The 18,440-nt window shown below is 39.8% G+C and overlaps 1 protein-coding gene across 3 annotated transcripts in view; it reads left to right on the top strand.

The window, feature by feature from the left end:
- The window catches only part of LOC126358824 (DE-cadherin), a 564,715-nt gene that overhangs the window by 510,451 nt on the left and 35,824 nt on the right, over nt 1-18,440 (top strand). For all 3 annotated transcript variants that reach the window (XM_050007583.1, XM_050007582.1, XM_050007584.1), the window contains 10 exons: nt 2,010-2,373; nt 4,502-4,676; nt 7,983-8,126; nt 8,221-8,351; nt 8,443-8,604; nt 8,682-8,807; nt 14,982-15,288; nt 15,400-15,587; nt 15,684-15,866; nt 16,004-16,159. In XM_050007583.1, coding sequence (XP_049863540.1) covers nt 2,010-2,373; nt 4,502-4,676; nt 7,983-8,126; nt 8,221-8,351; nt 8,443-8,604; nt 8,682-8,807; nt 14,982-15,288; nt 15,400-15,587; nt 15,684-15,866; nt 16,004-16,159 — 1,936 coding nt within the window. The remainder of the gene's footprint in view (nt 1-2,009; nt 2,374-4,501; nt 4,677-7,982; nt 8,127-8,220; nt 8,352-8,442; nt 8,605-8,681; nt 8,808-14,981; nt 15,289-15,399; nt 15,588-15,683; nt 15,867-16,003; nt 16,160-18,440) is intronic.

Below are 18,440 nucleotides of genomic sequence, written 5' to 3'. Positions count from 1 at the left end.
TTGTCAGCCGACTTAACCCATCTGGTGGTCATGCTTGGTTAGAATGGATGTAGTAAAAGTCAGATCAGATGTGCATTGCACTATCAACAAACTGTGCACTGGGTGAGTGGTTATAACACTGAGGTTGCACCAAAGTCTACTGCCTTTTTGCCATATACAGGGAGCATTTTGGAGATGGTTGATCATATTTTGTGGAGATATGATGCGAAACGTGTTTTTGACATCTGTCTAAGACAAGGTTCTTTAAGTTTCTGTGAAGAATGATCTTGGTTTGTGTAAGGTGGGTGTCTACTGTATACCTTGCAGTTGTAGCATGTCTTCTATTGGCCAGACTATCAGGGCTGTGTAAGACTAGTATGCTGAGCATAGGCGTCACACACACTTAACAGGAGAGCACATGTGCCATAGCAGAACCCTGTCTTGTCAATCACCCTATGGAATACAGCAACACAGGATTCTGTCATGTAATTCCAATTGTTTAGAAAACGCTTGAAATTAAATTAGCAAGTTCAAAAATGGCTCTGAGCACTATGGGACTCAACATCTTAGGTCATAAGTCCCCTAGAACTTAGAACTACTTAAACCTAACTAAACTAAGGACATCACACACACCCATGCCCAAGGGCAGGATTCGAACCTGCGACCGTAGCAGTCCCGCGATTCTGGACTGCAGCGGGAGAACCACTCGGCCACCACGGCCGGCAAATTAGCAAGTAATCTTATAAACAGAGGTGGTAGTTTTTGTTTAAATTCTGCATGGATCATGCTCTCTCACTTCTCAAATAACAGAGGGCAGAGGTAGGTGTGTGTGTGTGTGTGTGTGTGTGTGTGTGTGTGTGTGTGTGTGTGTGTGTGTGTGTGTGTGTGTGTGTGTGTGTGTGTGTACACACCTGTCCTTTTTTTCCCCTAAGGGAAGTCTTTCCGCTCCCGGGATTGGAATGACTCCTTACCCTCTCCCTTAAAACCCACATCCTTTCGTCTTTCCCTCTCCTTCCTGAAGAAGCAACCATCGGTTGCGAAAGCTAGTAATTCTGTGTGTGTGTTTGTGTGTTTTGTTCATGTGCCTGTCTACCGGCGCTTTCCCGCTTGGTAAGTCTTGGAATCTTTGTTTTTAATATATATATATACTGCAGCACAAATGAAAATTGGCACCAAGGCTAGGATTTGAGCCTAGGCCTTCTGATCACAACTCAGATGGGCTAAACACTACACTACCCTGGAGCAGTGGCTTTGCCCAACAATATTGACTACCCTAACAATACTTCCCTCCAAAATCCCCATTCCCATTCATGCCTTAGCCCACTTGCTATTCCCCCTAATCTTGAACAGCATTTCATAGGCTCACTAACAGTATTGCAAGAGCACCTCAGCTTCAAAGGAAGTGGGGGATCCTGCCTGAAACCCAGACATAGGTGCTGTGATAGAATGATACTATAGGGTTCCAGAAACCTTTTAAATTCTCAAACATCAGTAACATATAAACCACCAATATATTATAGTAAATACTAAGCTACCAGTGGAAGATACTAGAGAGCAAACTGTGCCTGTATTTTCTTGGTAGCAACTTTACTGCCAGTAATATTAAGATACAGTTACCTCAGTACACACATCGTACTAAGCAGTATAATAGGTTATTGTTAGTGCAGTCAGCGGATACAGTTACTAAGAATAGCTCTTCTTTTGTAAATGTATGCTTGACTTGTTACACATCCCAGAAGATTCTTCCTCTTGATAGGCTATAGAACATAGCGAATGAATACAAATATTTCAGAGACAAGTTTATATCCTTAATTAATAACACAGTGCTCATATTTCCTTTTGTAGATAACTTTTCTCTTTTATTGCTATTCACATGTAGTACATAATTCATAATCTAGTTAAAAAGATATATGATTACCATGTTATTATTACAGATACATGACCTTTTGTAAGTTGCAATGGATACACTTAAAAAACAATCATTTGCTTGTAATGAAACTTTTTATTCACAGATTTTTTTTTTTTTTCAGGTCAAATATTCCCAACTCTCCCGAATTACAATTTCTGCTTGTTAGTGGACAAACACAGCAGTCAAATTCAGTTCCCACATTTCGCCTGGAGACAGATGCAAAGAAGGATAAGGCCTACATTAAACTAGCAGGGAAAGAACTCGATTATGAAACAATAACAGAATACCATCTAACTGTTCGTGTAGAGAACAAGTATCAACTTGCACATCAGCAGCGATATACCATTAAAATTTTGGATGTTAATGACAATGTGCCTATTTTTAGAAAAATTGAATCGGGATATGTTTCTGAAAACGAGCCACCTGGTACACCTGTATTGCAAGTTAAGGCAATCGATGCTGATGGCACAGAAGCACACAATCAGGTAATATGCTTAATGAAGCAGATAAGTGAAATGCTTTCTTCAGCTTATGCGTTGCACAGGAATAACTTTTTGTTAGAATGTAGAGGCAGTTGAGAGTGTTCAGGTTAGCTGCTTCAGCTTCTACCCTTCTCTCTTTTACCATTGCTTTTTATATTTACTAGCACCACTACTTCGTTATTATTAATTGAAATTAGATTTAATAACATGCAGAAACAATCTGTTGAAATGGATACTTAAGAAAAAATCACAGAATTGTAAGCAAGTGTGCTTGTTTTTGCAATACGTTATGCTAAATTATCCAAATGATAGGGAACAGGTGGATCTAAAGAAATTAACATCATCTTGAAATATAGGTTCTGACTCTTGCTATGTCAGCAAATGATTCACTACCCATAGAGTTTATTTTAGCTTATGTTTTAAATGCAAGTAATAATCAAACTTGATATAGGGTTGGTTCCTGTTAAGTTTCTTTCCATTTATTGTCTTTTGAGGTTTTTAAAATCCGAATGTCTGTGGTGTAATGTGGAGTAAAGATTGTGCTGTCCTTTTGTAGTCTCCATTTTAAATTATCAGTATATGTAAAACAATGTAATTCAAATTTTGAAATACCCAAAATGCATAATTATATCCTCCATTCACTTACTCATTTTAGCAGTTTCATCAAATAAACTAAATCTGACCAATAGTATTGTCTTATTGTAAAACTCTGATTCACAGTGAAAAACTGTCCATATGATTGATAGTATCGTATTTTACAGACCTCCTTTCTAAACTTTGTGAAGTTGTATAATAGGACATAAACAAAAATGGAAAGAAAAAGTGCAAGTGTTGAAACCCAAGTTGCACCTATCTTTGGTTAAAAGAAAGGAGGGGACTGAATGAAAGTAAAATGATGTTCTGCAGATTTAAGAAATGCAGATAGTTCTATAATATACCATTGCTTTCATGAACATAATTACTCTGTATTGCTCTTCACACAGCATTCATAAGTGTATCACTTTATATGCATTATGCTGGACTGACATAATTTTAATGTTCACTTATTTTGAGTCCTTCAATTGACTGCATCTGCTGGTCTGCTCAGCCAAACACTACTCTTTCCAAAGCTTCTATTCTTAGTCTGTTCCTTACATAATATTTTACAGCAAGCAGAGTAGCTTCATGACATCTGTAGAAATTAGTAAGCTCTGTTAAGTACGCTATTTCACCAATTAATGGATCTTGGTTCTCTCTTCCATGTCTGGTACTGAATTTACAGTTGTCCTCATTTCCACACATACCTATGGTATGTCTTTTCCAAAAGAAATAGTAATGTGTTAAACACTTGATACACTCAAAACTAATGATTCCATTGACTACTGCTATAAAATACATTTTATGTATTCACCTAGCAGAAAGTGAAAGTAGCCTAATTTTTGTGGATAACCAGTTATTTAGATTACAACTACTTCTTTCCATTTTTCTCCCTTGCCCTCCTTGATTACTGAAATGGTATAGCTTTTCTTTTTTCCAATTGATTTCCCAGCCCTTTCCCTACAGTTCTGCGTTTCCCTACTGTTTTCAGATAGAAGACTCTTCGTTCTAAAGCCTTAGAGATATCATCATCTGTTGTATCCCATGAGCAGATTGCATTATTTTTTTTGAATTTCAGAGAGTTGTGCCATATGGTATGTTACATTAAACATCAACAGAACTACGGTAACAATGGCTAATTAACAGTTAATGGCCACATGCCTTTTACTAATGGATGAGTATGTCCACTTTAAAGATGCCTTGATTTGGACAGGAGACAACAGTATTTAAATGATGAAATCCACGTATTATTTGCTGTAAATTGAGAAGTGGGTTGTACCTTACTTGCTGCTCAGTTGGTGGCAGAAAAAGAGAGGGAAAATCTGGACCTTTATAGTTGTCCCAGTTATTATATTCACTTTTCCTCTTTCAATCTCTCACTCATAGACTTCACTCTCTCAGATGGAGCTCTCATTGGACAGAAGGTACCCAATTTATAGGTGTATGACACAACTTTCTTTAAGGAGTGGTGACCAAGTGAGAATGGGACTGAAATACAATGGCTTGATATTTTTCACTTCCTCAAATGTAAATGTACATGTTCTTCATGTTACAGGTGACATATGCACTTGCTGATGACAACACTGATCTCTTCAGTATTGATCCAAAAACTGGAAACATCACAACAAAAAAGTCTTTTGACAGAGAAACAAACACAGTTTTTTTAGTTAAAGTGTTGGCGTATGACAATTCACCATCTGCATTATTATTAGATGGTAGACCAAACAAAGGTATATATTTCTATATTTTAAAAGTAGTTTGACATATTAATAACTAGGACTTAGTTTTACCTTTTTCTATTATTATGAAAGAACAACATTTTGAAACAGTATTTGTTAATTTTGGATAATGTTAAGATTCTTTGTAGGAAACTGCTGCACAGCTTTTGTTGTGTGACTGATTCCAGTTGGTTTTCTTTACAAGGCCATTAGGCACCCTTATTATGTACATTACAGCCGGTGATATGACATGGACAACAATGATTATGCAAAACTTCTCATTTAAAAGGCCATGTCAGTAGACATGCACAGTGTTTGACCAACAGAATGAATTATCATCATCTTTACAGATGAACTAATGGAAAAAGCCTGGAATGTCTACTGTGTACACCTGTGAGTGCTCTGTTTCTGTCTGCACTCCAGTGCCACACTTAACTCATTCTTGTAATTTCCAGTGTTCCTAATATTATCTGCCTCTTGTTGTTTGACTTTGCTTTTTCATACTTTGGTTTAGGCTCCCACTGTTGCACAAATCACAACAAAAGCAGGCTGACAGGCTTCAGTAAGGAAGCACCCTGAGTAACAGCTATGATGGGTCTATGTGATATTAATTTTGGAATCAGTTTATTTTAAAGTGACTGTCCATGGACTTTATAAATTGTTTGGTGAAAAATAAGAAGGGCTTTTCTTTGTGGCATACTTTAGCTGCTGTCTTCACGTGATATGTTTTCACCATCAGATCTGCCAGTTACCTGTTATAAATCTTGTTGATGACAGGTTGCTTTGAGAAATTGTTTTGGGGTCCAGCTGTCCCCGTCCCACTGCCGTGTACAAATTTGCTTTTCTTCTGGACTTCAGTCCTTGCTGTGTGATGCTGAATTGTTGGATCATAATGTCTACTTTGAGCTGTTAAATTAGCTGCTAACTCTTTCATAATTATCTGTATTTAAAGAGGCTTTAGTGTCTGAACATCAGACATTAATACCTACCAATACATAATGCCTGACCATTAGGCTGCACATCGAAGTTCTCTTTAACATCAAAATGATTCATTTGTTTTGGGCTATTGTCCATGACGTTTTCAGTTCAGATTGCCAAAGCATAGATAAAGCCTCGAACAGCAAGTGAACATCAGCATCACCTGATGCCCTTGTTGTTATGGCGCAGACTGAGGTGCGTAGAATCTGCTCCTTTCTTATACATTGCCCCCCCGGGGGCTCACGGTTCTTTCATCAGTTCATGCCTGGCGCATACAGGGCCCTGAGCTATTGCAGCCAATTCTTCCTTCCCTGGCTGCGTTTCCTCCACCCTGTCCTCCCACCCTCTCCTCACTCCTTCCCTGTTGCCACCTGCTTCCCCTCTCTGTGTTCTGGCTTTTGTTGACCTGGCTATCCACCTGGTTTCCAGTATTGGTTGCAATTTTTGATCCTTTTGCCTGTTCTTTCATCCTTTTTGGCGTGTAGGTCCCCACTTGAGGTTTGACCTCAACTTCAAAATTCCCTGTTTTTAGTATGGGATAGAACTCCCTCCCTAGCATCCACAGGTGTGGATTCCCCTTCCCCCTTCCTTCGTCTCTCCCTTCCCCACTGCAGCCCACTTTCACCCTGCTAGGTGAGCAGCACATGTTGCCAGTCCGTGTTGTGGGGCTGTTATGTACCTATATGACTGAGCCCCCTGAAAACGCAGGAATGACACTACTGATACGTGAGCTGTTCCCTCCCCATGTATGGCAAGGAGTGGTTGCTTATTTTCTAGGGGCATCAGTACTCCCAGCAACAGCTGCCAAGCAAGATGGCCCTTGCTGTGGCTGGGTTGTGCCCATGGGGGAGAGCCCTTGGTTGGAGTGGGTGTTATTAGGGAAGATGCTTAGCACGTGAAGCGTATCGAGCTGAAAAAATCTGGCCGTTCTCAAATGGACACCTCTTCTAATGGTGAAGGATCATTGAATGCTACTTTGTTTGACCCGGGAACCATTGTTTCCCTGGCTACACCATTGGAGGAGGGCAAGGCTCACTGTCTTGGGATGAAACCCATCTTGTCTCTGCAATCCATGCCCTTCTCTCTGCCCTTAAGCGTGCAGACTGTTCAGTCGTCTTTCTCTCTTTCTCTCGGTCCCAAGTTGTATGAGCATCCCAGGGAATCAACTGGCTGACCATTTAAGTAGAGAAGCAGATACGTAGACCCCTTTTCCTTTCATGATTCCACCTGTGGATGTATGGATCTACATCAAATCCCTCTTTGCCCAAAAGTGGAATGTCATCTGGAGCGGTACTGCTCATAGTAATAAACTCCACACAATCGAGGAGTCGACTTCAGTTTCGCATTTTTCCTTCCGCTCCTTTTGGAAGGAGTCCACTCTTTTATGCCGTTTACGCTTAGGTTGTACCTGGCTCACCCATTGTTTCCTCCTACATAATGACCCACCTCAACAATGTGGCTGTGGAGCCAGACTGACGATATCTCACATATTGGTGGAATGTCCCTTTCTTTCAGCCCTTCATGTTAAGTATAGTCTCCCCGATTCTTTAAATTTAAAATTAGCAGATCATCCACAGATAGTTGAACTGGTCCTCAGTTTCCTCCGTGAAAGTGGTTTGTACTTCCAGATATAAGGTTCTTCTTTAGATTTGGAGCAGGGGTAGGTTGATTGTGGTTGGGACTTCCTTTACAGTCTTGACTGCCTCCCTTTTTTCCAGTTTTTAAATTTGGTCTCACCTTTTATGCCCTTACTGTGTGTGTTTAATGATCGTTATTTTATAATTTGACTCCCCTGACTGGATCCGTCAGTTTTTAGCAGACCCTCTTTCTTCTGTGACTCACTTTGGAACTACGGGACAGATGACCTTGCCATTTTGTCCCATAACCCGTCTCAGTTAATTAATCAATCAATCAATGTCTTACATATTGCATGACAAATACTTGATACCACAGAATCTTCAACTGGAACAAATATCAATAGTTGATCAGGCATTTGATAAAATGCCCTGCTACACTATAATTGAAATTTTTTGCCTGCTTTGAAGGAAACTGTTGAACTGGCATTTAGTACAAGTAAAGAAAACAGTGAGAGATACTAGCAGAACATAAAATACCGTCAGGTGAACTATTTTCACATTAGATTACATACATGAATAGGCAGACTAATTTTTATTATTATAAAATTGATTTTTCAATAATTTCAGTAGTTAAAGTAAGACCAGTGGCAGGTGAACTGAATCTGAAACATTTATCTTCCTTGTACTAATAGGGGTGAGTCTAAAGTTAGTATGTAAATGGCTACATACTGAATAATTTGAAAACCAATATCTGTTTTTGTAGGTGAGCAACAGTTTCAGATTTGGATAGCTGACAAAAACGACAATCAACCTGTTTTCGAACACAAGCTGTATACAGCACACATTGAGGAAGATGCAAATATAAATTCCATGGTTACTCAGGTGAAGGCTATTGACAATGACACAGGTATTTCCTTTTACATTTACAGTTGAAGTATGGAAACATTATAGCACACATTAATAGTTAAGGCATTTATTATAAACTACAAAAATTGTTACAGCTTCCATTGTAATGTACAGCATCATAAACAACACAGCCATCGGTGAAAAGGATGACAATCCTTTCACAATTGAGCCACGCACTGGTAAAATTAGAGTTTCTTCCCAATTAGATTACGAGAGGACTACAAAGGCAAGAATTTATTCTTATCACATTTCATTTTACTTGAGAAACGATTCGTTAAAAATTTAACTGTTTAATTCATTAACAACTTCTTTTTCAGTATACGCTTCTTGTGCGTGCGTTTGATGGTGTGTATGAGGATTATACTACAGTCAATGTCTTAATTGACAATGTAAATGATAACCCACCTGTTTTTGAGAAATATGAGAAAGAAATAGAAATTTATGAAGAAAGAATTCCAGATGAGAAATGTTTGGTCACAGTAAGTACCTTCATGAATATTATGACAGAACCAGATATTTTGTATCATTATGAATCTTAATATTCAATTTTTTTCAGTTGAAGGCATACGACCCCGACATAGCGGACAGAAGTGCTCCTCAAAATATTGTATACTTTGTGTTCAAGGATGAACAGAAAAAATTGCTGGACATTGATAAAGATGGGTGCCTGATGCTTCTTAAGGTATGTTAATTGATCCAAAAATAAATTAGGTATACATACAAGTAACCATGCTACCTATTAGTGTAATGCCTGTTTGTCTTGGCTGAAGAAGGAATATGGTACGATGTTCTTTAAATATGACTTAACATGTTTGATATAAATAAAATAACTTTTTCCACATATGAAACTTCCTGGCAGATTAAAACTGTGTACCACACCAAGACCTGAATCTGGGTTCCTTCAAATTAGCACACACTCCATTGCAGGGAGTGGCTAAGCTATGTCCTAACAGTATCATTTATGCCAGGAGTGCTAATCCTGCAAGGTGTGCAGGAGAACTTCCATGAAGTTTGGAAAGTAGATCTGGTACTGCTGGAAGTAAAGTTGTGAGAGCAGGTCGTGAGTCACGCTTGGATAACTGTGTCAGTAGAGTGCTTATCCACGAAAAGCAGAGATGTCAGGTTCAAGTCCTGGTCTGGAAAGCAGTTCTAATTTCTAATTTACAAGGAAGTTTCGTATTGGTGCACACACTGCAGTTGAATGAAAATACATTCTGACATTCACACAGATTTTTAGGAGGCAATCTGAAATGCTTAGAAATAAATATTGAAGCTCACTTAATACATTCACCATGTTCCATATATATAATCTAGAAGGTTGAACTGTCAAGGATGTGGAGCAAGTCAAGGAAGGGTGCCAGAGAAACTAATGAACTGAGTAAGAAGACATTATTTAAAAAAGAAAGGTCACACTTGGGTATAATAGCAGAGGAATGAAGAGTGGAATTTATAATTGCTGAAGTTGTAAATAATAATAGAAGCTATAAAAAAAATTGTAAAAAGGATATTCAACTGTTAGTGCTCAGCAGGTATACAGTGCACTTGTGCGTGTGTGCACGCGCGAGGGAGTCAAGCAGCTTGGGCCAGAATGCAACATCACATGGGGAGAAGCAGCAATCCGGAGGGGGCTGGGCAGGGGAAGGAGTGGTGTACAGGTGGGGATAGAGATGAATGCTCTCTGGAAGAGTGTGCAGGGACTAGAATGCCAACAAGCAAGCGCAGCATCAGGATGATGTGGGGCAGGGAGATAGGTAGAAAAGGAGCAAAGGAGGAGAGGAGGATGAAAAGACAGGCAAATGCATTGATGGTGGGGTACAAATAAACAGGATGGGGATGGGGAGGAGATGATACGACATGGGGGAGGGTGGAAACTGTTGAATGGAGGGTATGGGAACAGTATGTTACCATAGGTTCAGGCCGGGATAACTACAGGAGCGGAGATTGTGTTGTTAGGAAACACCCATCTGCGCAGTTCAGAACATCTGGTGGTTGTGGTGGTGGGAAGGATCCAGATGGCTCATGTAGTGAAGCAGCCATTGAAATCAAGTGTGTTGTGTCGAGCTGCATGTTGTGCAACAGGGAGGTCTACTTTGCTTTTGGTCACAGTCTGGTTGAAGCTGTTCATCCTGATGGTAGTCACACCAAAATAAAAACCTATGTAATGATTGCAGTAGATCTGGTAAATGATGTGGCTGCTTTCACAGGTGACCCAGGCCCGGATGGGGTAGGATAAACCTTTGACAACACTGGAGTAGGACGTGCTGGGTTGGTGGATTGGGCAGGTTTTGCACTTGAGTCTTCAACAAGGGTATGATCCTTGTGACTAGGGGGTTGGAATTGGGAATGGCATAGGAATGGACTAGGATGTTGTGAAGGTTGGCTGGGTGATGAAAGAACTCCACTTTAGGAGGGGCAGGAACTATCTCAGGTAGAATGTCCCTCATTTTTGGATGTGATGATAGGTAATCAAAGCTGTGATGAACGTTGGGGTTCATTTGATCCAGTCTGGGGTGGTATTGGGTGTGGCTAGTTCTTGGGGGTGTGAGGAGAATTGGCATGGGAGATCTGTTTGTGGATTAGGTCTGGGGGATAGTGCCTGTCTCTGAAGGCCTTGGTGAGACCTTCAGCATACTGAGAAAGGGAGTATTTGTCACTGCAGATGGACTATCCTCAGATGGCCAGGCTGTGTCGGGGGGAGTTTTTGGTGTGAAAGGGTTGACAGCTGTCAAAATGCAGTGGTGAGTAGTGGGATTAATGTGGACAGACGTGCGGATGGAGCCATCACAGAGGAGGAGGTCAACATCTAAGAATACGGTGTGCTGAGTTAAGGAGGACCACATGAAGTGGATGGGAGAGGTGGTGTTAAGGCTGTGATGGAATGATGATATGGTGTCTTGGCCCCAAGTCCAGGTAATGAAGATAACATCAATGAACCTGAACCAGGCTGGGGGTTTGGTGTTTTGGGAGGCTAGGAAGGTATCCTCTAGACAGCCCGTAAAAAGATTGCATGGTTGTAAGCTATGCTGATGACATATCCTTCATCAGCTGTGGCAGTTATATGCAGTCTGCAGCTAACAGTACCGAGATCAGTTTCAATACTCTGTCCGCATACCTTACAGCAAACAAGCTTCTTGTAAATAAAGACAAAACAGTAATAATGAAGTTCATCCATAGTTATAATGATGCCGTAACTGATACTGTATTTACATCCCCATTGGGTCTTGCATATGCAAATTCACATAAATTTTTGGGCATCGTTGTTGATGAACACTTATTATGGAAAGACCATGTAGATAATATTTGCAAGAAAGTCAGTAGAAATGTGTATCTACTGACACGGGTCTCGGCCTTCTTGGACCATGACACTTTAAGGTAAATATATTTTGGGTTAATTCATCTGCACCTTCAGTATGGTATTGAGATATGGGGTGGCGCATCAGCAGTTCATATATACAGACTTTTTAGATTACAAAAAAGGCAGTAAGAATGGTAGCCAAGGTAAAGAAGAGAGAGCCTTGTAGAGACATCTTTAGAAAATAGAAAATTCATACAGTGTACTCCATGTATATCCTGCAGACAGTCATGTTCGTGAAACAAAATCCTGAATTTAATATGAGAAACAGTAATGTACACAACTATGATACACGGGGAAGGGAAAATTTTCATAGAATTATGACCAATAAAAAGGCAACGGACCACAGCCCACACAGAATGGGAGAAATTTTCTACAATGCTCTACCCTGTGAACTCAAGAAAGTAAATCTAAATATGCTAAAGAGTAGACTGAAGCAGTTATTAATAGAGAAGTGTTGTTACTCTATAGAGGACTTTTAAGTTGCAGTGCCATACTGGAAAACAGTGTATATAGACAATGTCTCCGATCTATCATTGGTACGAAAGAATGTCATTATACACTGTGTTATGTGTACTGTACTATTATAAATATAAGCTAAATTGTGTTACACTATAGAGGAATCTACTTGTGTGCCTTTTTGAATGTCTGATCCATATGTTGTTATGCAAGAATGTAGATATTTTACTGTGTATGTGTAATTTAATCTAAATTTTCCTGAAATGTCCGAAAACTTTGTTATATGGACAGAAAATAAATAGATAGATTGGCATTGAAGGGTGCCATTTGTGTGCCCATGGCTGTGCCACAGATTTGTTTATATACCTTCCCTTCAAATGAGAAGTGGATAAATAGGGAACCAAAACATTACCATAACTCTGTTAACCTATACACCAAATCCAGCAGCTCCACAGAAGTCTGTTCTAGCCAAAGGCCTTACCTTTAGCCATACATCCAAATTTAACCATGCTGGACTTGTCAAAGACCTTCTCTCCTCCTCCTGATCCCTGCAACGGAAACACTTCTGTGCCACCAATCCCTCCAACCCGAACCACCCTAATTCCACTTCTGAACCATGCCTCCTCCATTTTATACCATCGTCTAAACATGATACTTCACCCCTCCCAACTAACCAGCCACTGGTCACATTCCTTGGTGGTTGGTGGGATTAATGTGGACTTACCTTCAACTTAGCCTCACCATCCTTTCCCAGGTCCCTTCCTCAGAACACCAGCCTTTCAGTAAAAGAAAAAAAAAAAAAAAACAGCCATACACAACCTCAAAACAAATCTTGAGCTAATCATTCTACCTGCAGACAAAGGTTTCACCACGAATCTTATGAATCACAATGACTACCTGCCAGAAGGCCTTTGTCAATTGACTTGAGTCCTGTACCTATAAACTCCACCAGATTGATCCCATTCCAGAGTCCAACACAAACTCCAATCCCACCTTAAACCCTTAGGCACTTCCCAGAACATCTCCCCTGAATCTATTTTCCTCCTCACTCCTTTGATATCTCACACACCCAACAATCCTGGGCCCCCATAGTGGCTGGTTATTATGCTCCCACTGAAAAAATTTCGGCCCTCATTGACCAACGTCTCCAACAAATTGCCCATAATCTAGCCTCCCATGTCGAAGACACGAACTACTTCCTTCACCGACTTTCCACCATCCCCACCCCTTTACTTCCTGGATCTCTATTTGCCCCTGTTGATGCCACCTCCCTTACACAAACATCCTATATGCTCATGGTCTTGCTGCCATTGGACACTACTTTTCCTGATGTCCTTCAGACACCAAACTCACTACCTCATTCCTTGCACACCTTACTAACTTTATCGTAACCCACAACTACTTCTTATTTGAAGGGAAGGTAGATAAACAAATCTGCGGCACAGTCATGGGCCCCAAATGCCAACCATCAAAGCCAAACTTTTTATCGGCCCTCTAGAAGAGACTTTCGTAGCCTTCATAAACACCAAACCTGTAATCTGGTTCAGTTTCATTGATGTTGTCTTCATAACCAGGACTCTGGACAAGACACCCTGTCTTCGTTCCTTCACAGTCTCAACACCTTCTCCCCTATCTGCTTCACATGGTCTTTCTTAACCCAGCATGCCACCATCCTGTATATTGATGTGTCCCTTTCTGCTGGCTTCATGCACACCTCTGTCCACATAAACCCACCAACCATCAACAGCACTTGCATTTTGACAGCTGTCACCCCTTTCACACAAAAAAATCCCTCCCACACAGCCTGGTCATCTGGGAATTGCACATTTGCAGTGACAAATACTCCCCTGCTCAGTACGCTGAAGCGCTAACCAAGGTCTTCACAGATCTAGTCAACAAACAAATCTCCTGGGCCATTTCTCCTCACACTCCCAAGAATCAGCCACAAAGGAGCATCCCTTTCATCACCCAATACCACCCTAGACTGGAACAAAGGAACTACATCCTTCACCAGGGCTTTGATTACTTATCATCATGCCCTGAAATGAGGAACATCCTACATCAAACATCCTTCCCACCCCTCCTAAAGTGGTGGTCCATCGTCCACCCAACCTCCAAAACATCCTAATCTGTCCCTACGCCATTTCCAATTCCAACCCCCCTGCCACAAGGATCGTATCCTTGTGGAAGACCAGGTCCAGAACCTGCCAAATCCACACAGCCATCACTTCCTATTCCAGTCCTGTCAAAGGTTTATCCTAACAATCAGGGGCTGGGCCACCTGTGAAAGTAGCAATGTCATTTACCAGCTCTACTGCAATCATTGCACAGGTTTTTATATTGGTATGACTACCAACCATCTGTACACCAGGATGAACGGCCTCCACCAAACTGTGGGCAACAGCAAAGTAGACGTCCCTGTGGCACAACATGCAGCTGAACACAACACACTTGATATCAATGGCTGCTTCACTACCTGAGCCATCTGGTTCCTTCCCTCCACTGTCAGCTTTTTTAAACGGCACAGATGGGGAATTATCCTAAAACCACATTCTCTGCTCTCGAAATTATCCCTGCCCCAACCTATGGTAACCTACACTGTCCACCCAATAGTTTCCACTGCCTCTGTCCTATCACCTCCTACCCATTCTCATCTCCACCCTGTTTATTTGCAGCTTTCTGCCAATGCACCCACCCATCTTTTCCCACTCCGCTCCGCTCCGCTCCATTCCATTACACTCTGTTCCTCTCCTCTCCTCTCCTCTCCTCCTTTGCTCCTTGTCTCTCCACCTACCTGCCCCACATCTTCCTGACACTGAGCCTGTGTGAATGGTGTGTGCCTCTCTTTTACTGATGAAGGCTGTGCCTTTGAGTGTGCTTGTCAGCAACTTCAACTGTCTTTTTTACGATAAGTAGCAATCTGTCTTTTCCTTCATTGCTGATATCTTCCCTGCAATTTCCACTGTTTTAATGTACTGTTAGTGACACATTAAATGTAAAGCATAAAATTTCACGAAAAAAATAACTGTTACTTTTTGTTTTTAGCCTTTGGACCGAGATCCACCCAATGGCTATGAAGCCTGGCAGGTTTTAATAGCAGCAGATGATGAAGGTGGTGGACCAACTTCCCAATCATCAATTACAGAGGTCATTATTAACCTAATAGATATTAATGACAATGCACCATTCCTCAGCATGGCTAAGCCAGTTATATGGGAAGAAAATAAAGAGCCTGGCAATATAACTGCATTGAATGCTACAGATTACGATGGCCCGAAAAATGGGCCACCATTTACTTTCAGGATGAGTGTAGAAGCAGATAGAGACACAACTGAAAAATTTGAGATAAGAGGTATGTCTAGGTATAATTAATTTACACGATATGGAAAAGCAGTCCTCATAATGATAGCAAGTTTTGAACTCTGTTCATATAGGATAATGTCTTCCTTTTCTTCCGTTGCAGGAAACAGTTTATTTGCACTGAAGGTATTTGATCGAGAAGAGAAAAAGAAGTACCTTGTGCCAATCACCATTACAGACAGTGGAGAACCTCAGCAAACTGGTACAAGCACACTGACAGTGATAATAGGTGATGTCAATGACAATGCTATGCAGGAGGGCAGAAGTTCCATTTTTGTATACAATTATAAGGTGAGAGTAGCAAACAGCCAGATTTAACTACAGTTCGTTCGTGTGCATAAGCTATATAAATAAGCTACAAATTTCTCATGGTTTTGTTCCTTGCAGGGTGAGGCTCCAAACACAGAAATAGGTCAGGTTTATGTTGAAGATCCTGATGATTGGGATTTACCTGACAAACATTTTAGGTGGAAAGGTGAATCACATCCTAATTTCAATTTAGACGCTGGCACTGGTATGATCACAATGCTTGCTGGAACACAAAGTGGAGAATATCTTCTAGAATTCACTGTAAGTAAATGCACTACAGTAAATGACTGAAACTAAATGTGAAGTAAACTTGTGTAACACATGTTTTTGTGCTGGAAAAAGTGGTATTATTTAATGATAATTCTACTTCAGTAGCATTCCTTTCCAAAATGTTGCAGGTGCGAGAAGAAGGAATATTTGTGAAGGAACATGAAGTAAATGCTTATGTAAATGTCACTGTGAAAGAAATTCCTGAAGAAGCAGTGGACAAATCGGGTTCAATTAGATTTTATGGTGTAACAGCAGAAGAATTTGTAGCTCCTGGACCAAATGGGGTTTGTACTCATTTGTATTTGTACCTGTAATTGAAACTGCACAAACTGATGTGCTTTTGGATTATCAAGGTTCTTCATTATAATTACATTTGTAGATGTGCTGTGACTATTATGCTGTCCACATGTGTACAAAACAAAAATATAAGTGCAATAATAAAACAAAAGTAGCAATTCATTATTAATTACTGGAATGATCTTGACACAGCATTTTTAGTGGAGTTATTTTGTGTTTGGAGCTACTTGTTTCATTACTATGACAGTTATTAGTGGGAAATAAACCCATTAGAACAATTTACAGAAGCACTAGGACACATGCTTTCAGAAAACATCAGTAACATCAGTCAATAGCTTTCTTATATGGGTATTATATTGTAGATGCAAACTTTTGCCATCAGCCAGTGTGAATCCAGGAAGGTCATGTGATGTGAGAGAGGTGCTTGTCATGCAAAAAGAAGGTACAAAGTCACCATGCATTTACAGAAAAATGAGAATTTTATAGAAATAACAATAAAATTGAATACCATTAAATAATGAACTACCTTTCTTTTAAAACTATTGTACATTCTCTATCTAAAGCACCTACATAAGGAGCAAATTATACAGTATAACCACACTTTTTGTTACCTACCTTTTCTTGAAATTATGCCCTCCTGTTTTTCAGTGGTACAACCATATCAATAACCTGCTAACAGACATCTGTAATCTCCATTATGAGATCTCTTTCAGTAGAAAGCTTTCCCAAGACTAAAATATTTCCTAGTTGATAGAGTTCCTTAAGAATGTTTTTATATTTTTCAAAGTGGAAAAACACTCTTCTGCTTTGACATCATTGTAATAATTAGCTTCACCAACTTGAAAGATTTAGTGATCATCATCTCTGGATTGTGCTTGTTATAAACTCTACTATACTTACAGCACCAGACAGTGACCTGAATCCTTGTGCTAAATAGATGACAGACAGTTCATGAAGTAGTTTCAGGTTATCCAGAAAGATATACCCTGAACACACTGTCTTTGATATCTCAAGGCAACTTACAATAATGTAAATGGAACTTCCCTGGAAGAAACAATGATGTAGCTATAAGATGCCCTGAGACACTTAAACAATATCTAGCCCAGGAAAGTGGTGTCGAATGCTTCATTCACTTCTCTTTTCCACAGAGGCCTGTCTAGTTTCCTTTTCTTCAGTGAGCAATCATTGGGTTTATTACTACTGGTGAGATTAATTTCTTCTTAGATCTTAGTGATATTTACATTGAATGCTGACACGGCCTTATATGCAGAACACACACCAATGTCTGTGTTGTAGCTGACTGAAGAGAACTTTGGCCAGTGGTGGAAAATCACAGAATAATTCAGCCAATAATCAAAATTACACCTGGAAAGAAATTTTTGTGACAAAGAGATGTTTTGCAGTTTCACTCTTTACATAGCCATCCTCCAGTATCTGGTTACTGATGTCTTTCTGCCAGTCGTAAACTGTGTTTACAGATTGGGGCTAAAAATTCTACCTAGCAGGGCAAGATCATAATAAATACTTCTTTACCATCTTGTCAAGGAGTGCAGTCCAATCTTTTCATTTCGGATGGTTTTGGATATTCATTTGAACACAGGTGCTTTGTCTTAATGACCTTCCACTGCAACATCCAGTTTGGTGCTAAAATTACTTGGACCTCTGAAAACACCTAGGTTTCATGGTGATTCAGTTTCATTACCAATTAAGGCCATTTCAAAAGAACCACAGAAACAAACTTATTTTAATAAAAATTTACCACATACATATTACCCTTAACTACTTAGTTATAAACTGCAGTTTTCTTTCTCTCTGCACTACCAAATTGTACAGCTACATTGACTGTTCCAAAAAGTGACAGTCTGAAATAGTTCTGTATGCAAATAGCTGAAGATTCATATTTTTTTAGTTTGGCACTTACGTGGTTTATGTCAGTAACTACTGCTTTGTTCCGCAGGAGTTCTCTGTTAAGCAATACGCATTTTTAACTCCACAACCACATAATCAATTCATTTTTTTTTTTTTACAAATATTCCTATTAAATGTTCTCTTAAACTTTTGATTTCCAGTATTAACATTTTGTACAGTACTTAAATCAAATGATGGTCTTCAGACAGTCTTTGCATTTAGTTTCTCCTCATTAGAAAGCTGAAAAAACTCCATAACTAGTAAATTATCCGATAAATCACACAAATCTGAAGGCTGCAAATTCAACTAAATACTTATGGATAACAATTAAAAGAACCTAAATGGGAACAATCACATAGA

This window comes from Schistocerca gregaria, chromosome 1 (genome assembly GCF_023897955.1).
Source record: "Schistocerca gregaria isolate iqSchGreg1 chromosome 1, iqSchGreg1.2, whole genome shotgun sequence".
In the NCBI taxonomy this organism is placed as follows: Eukaryota; Metazoa; Arthropoda; class Insecta; order Orthoptera; family Acrididae; genus Schistocerca; species Schistocerca gregaria.
Note: the sequence above shows the minus strand (reverse complement) of the source record. Positions and strands in the feature narration are given on the sequence as shown.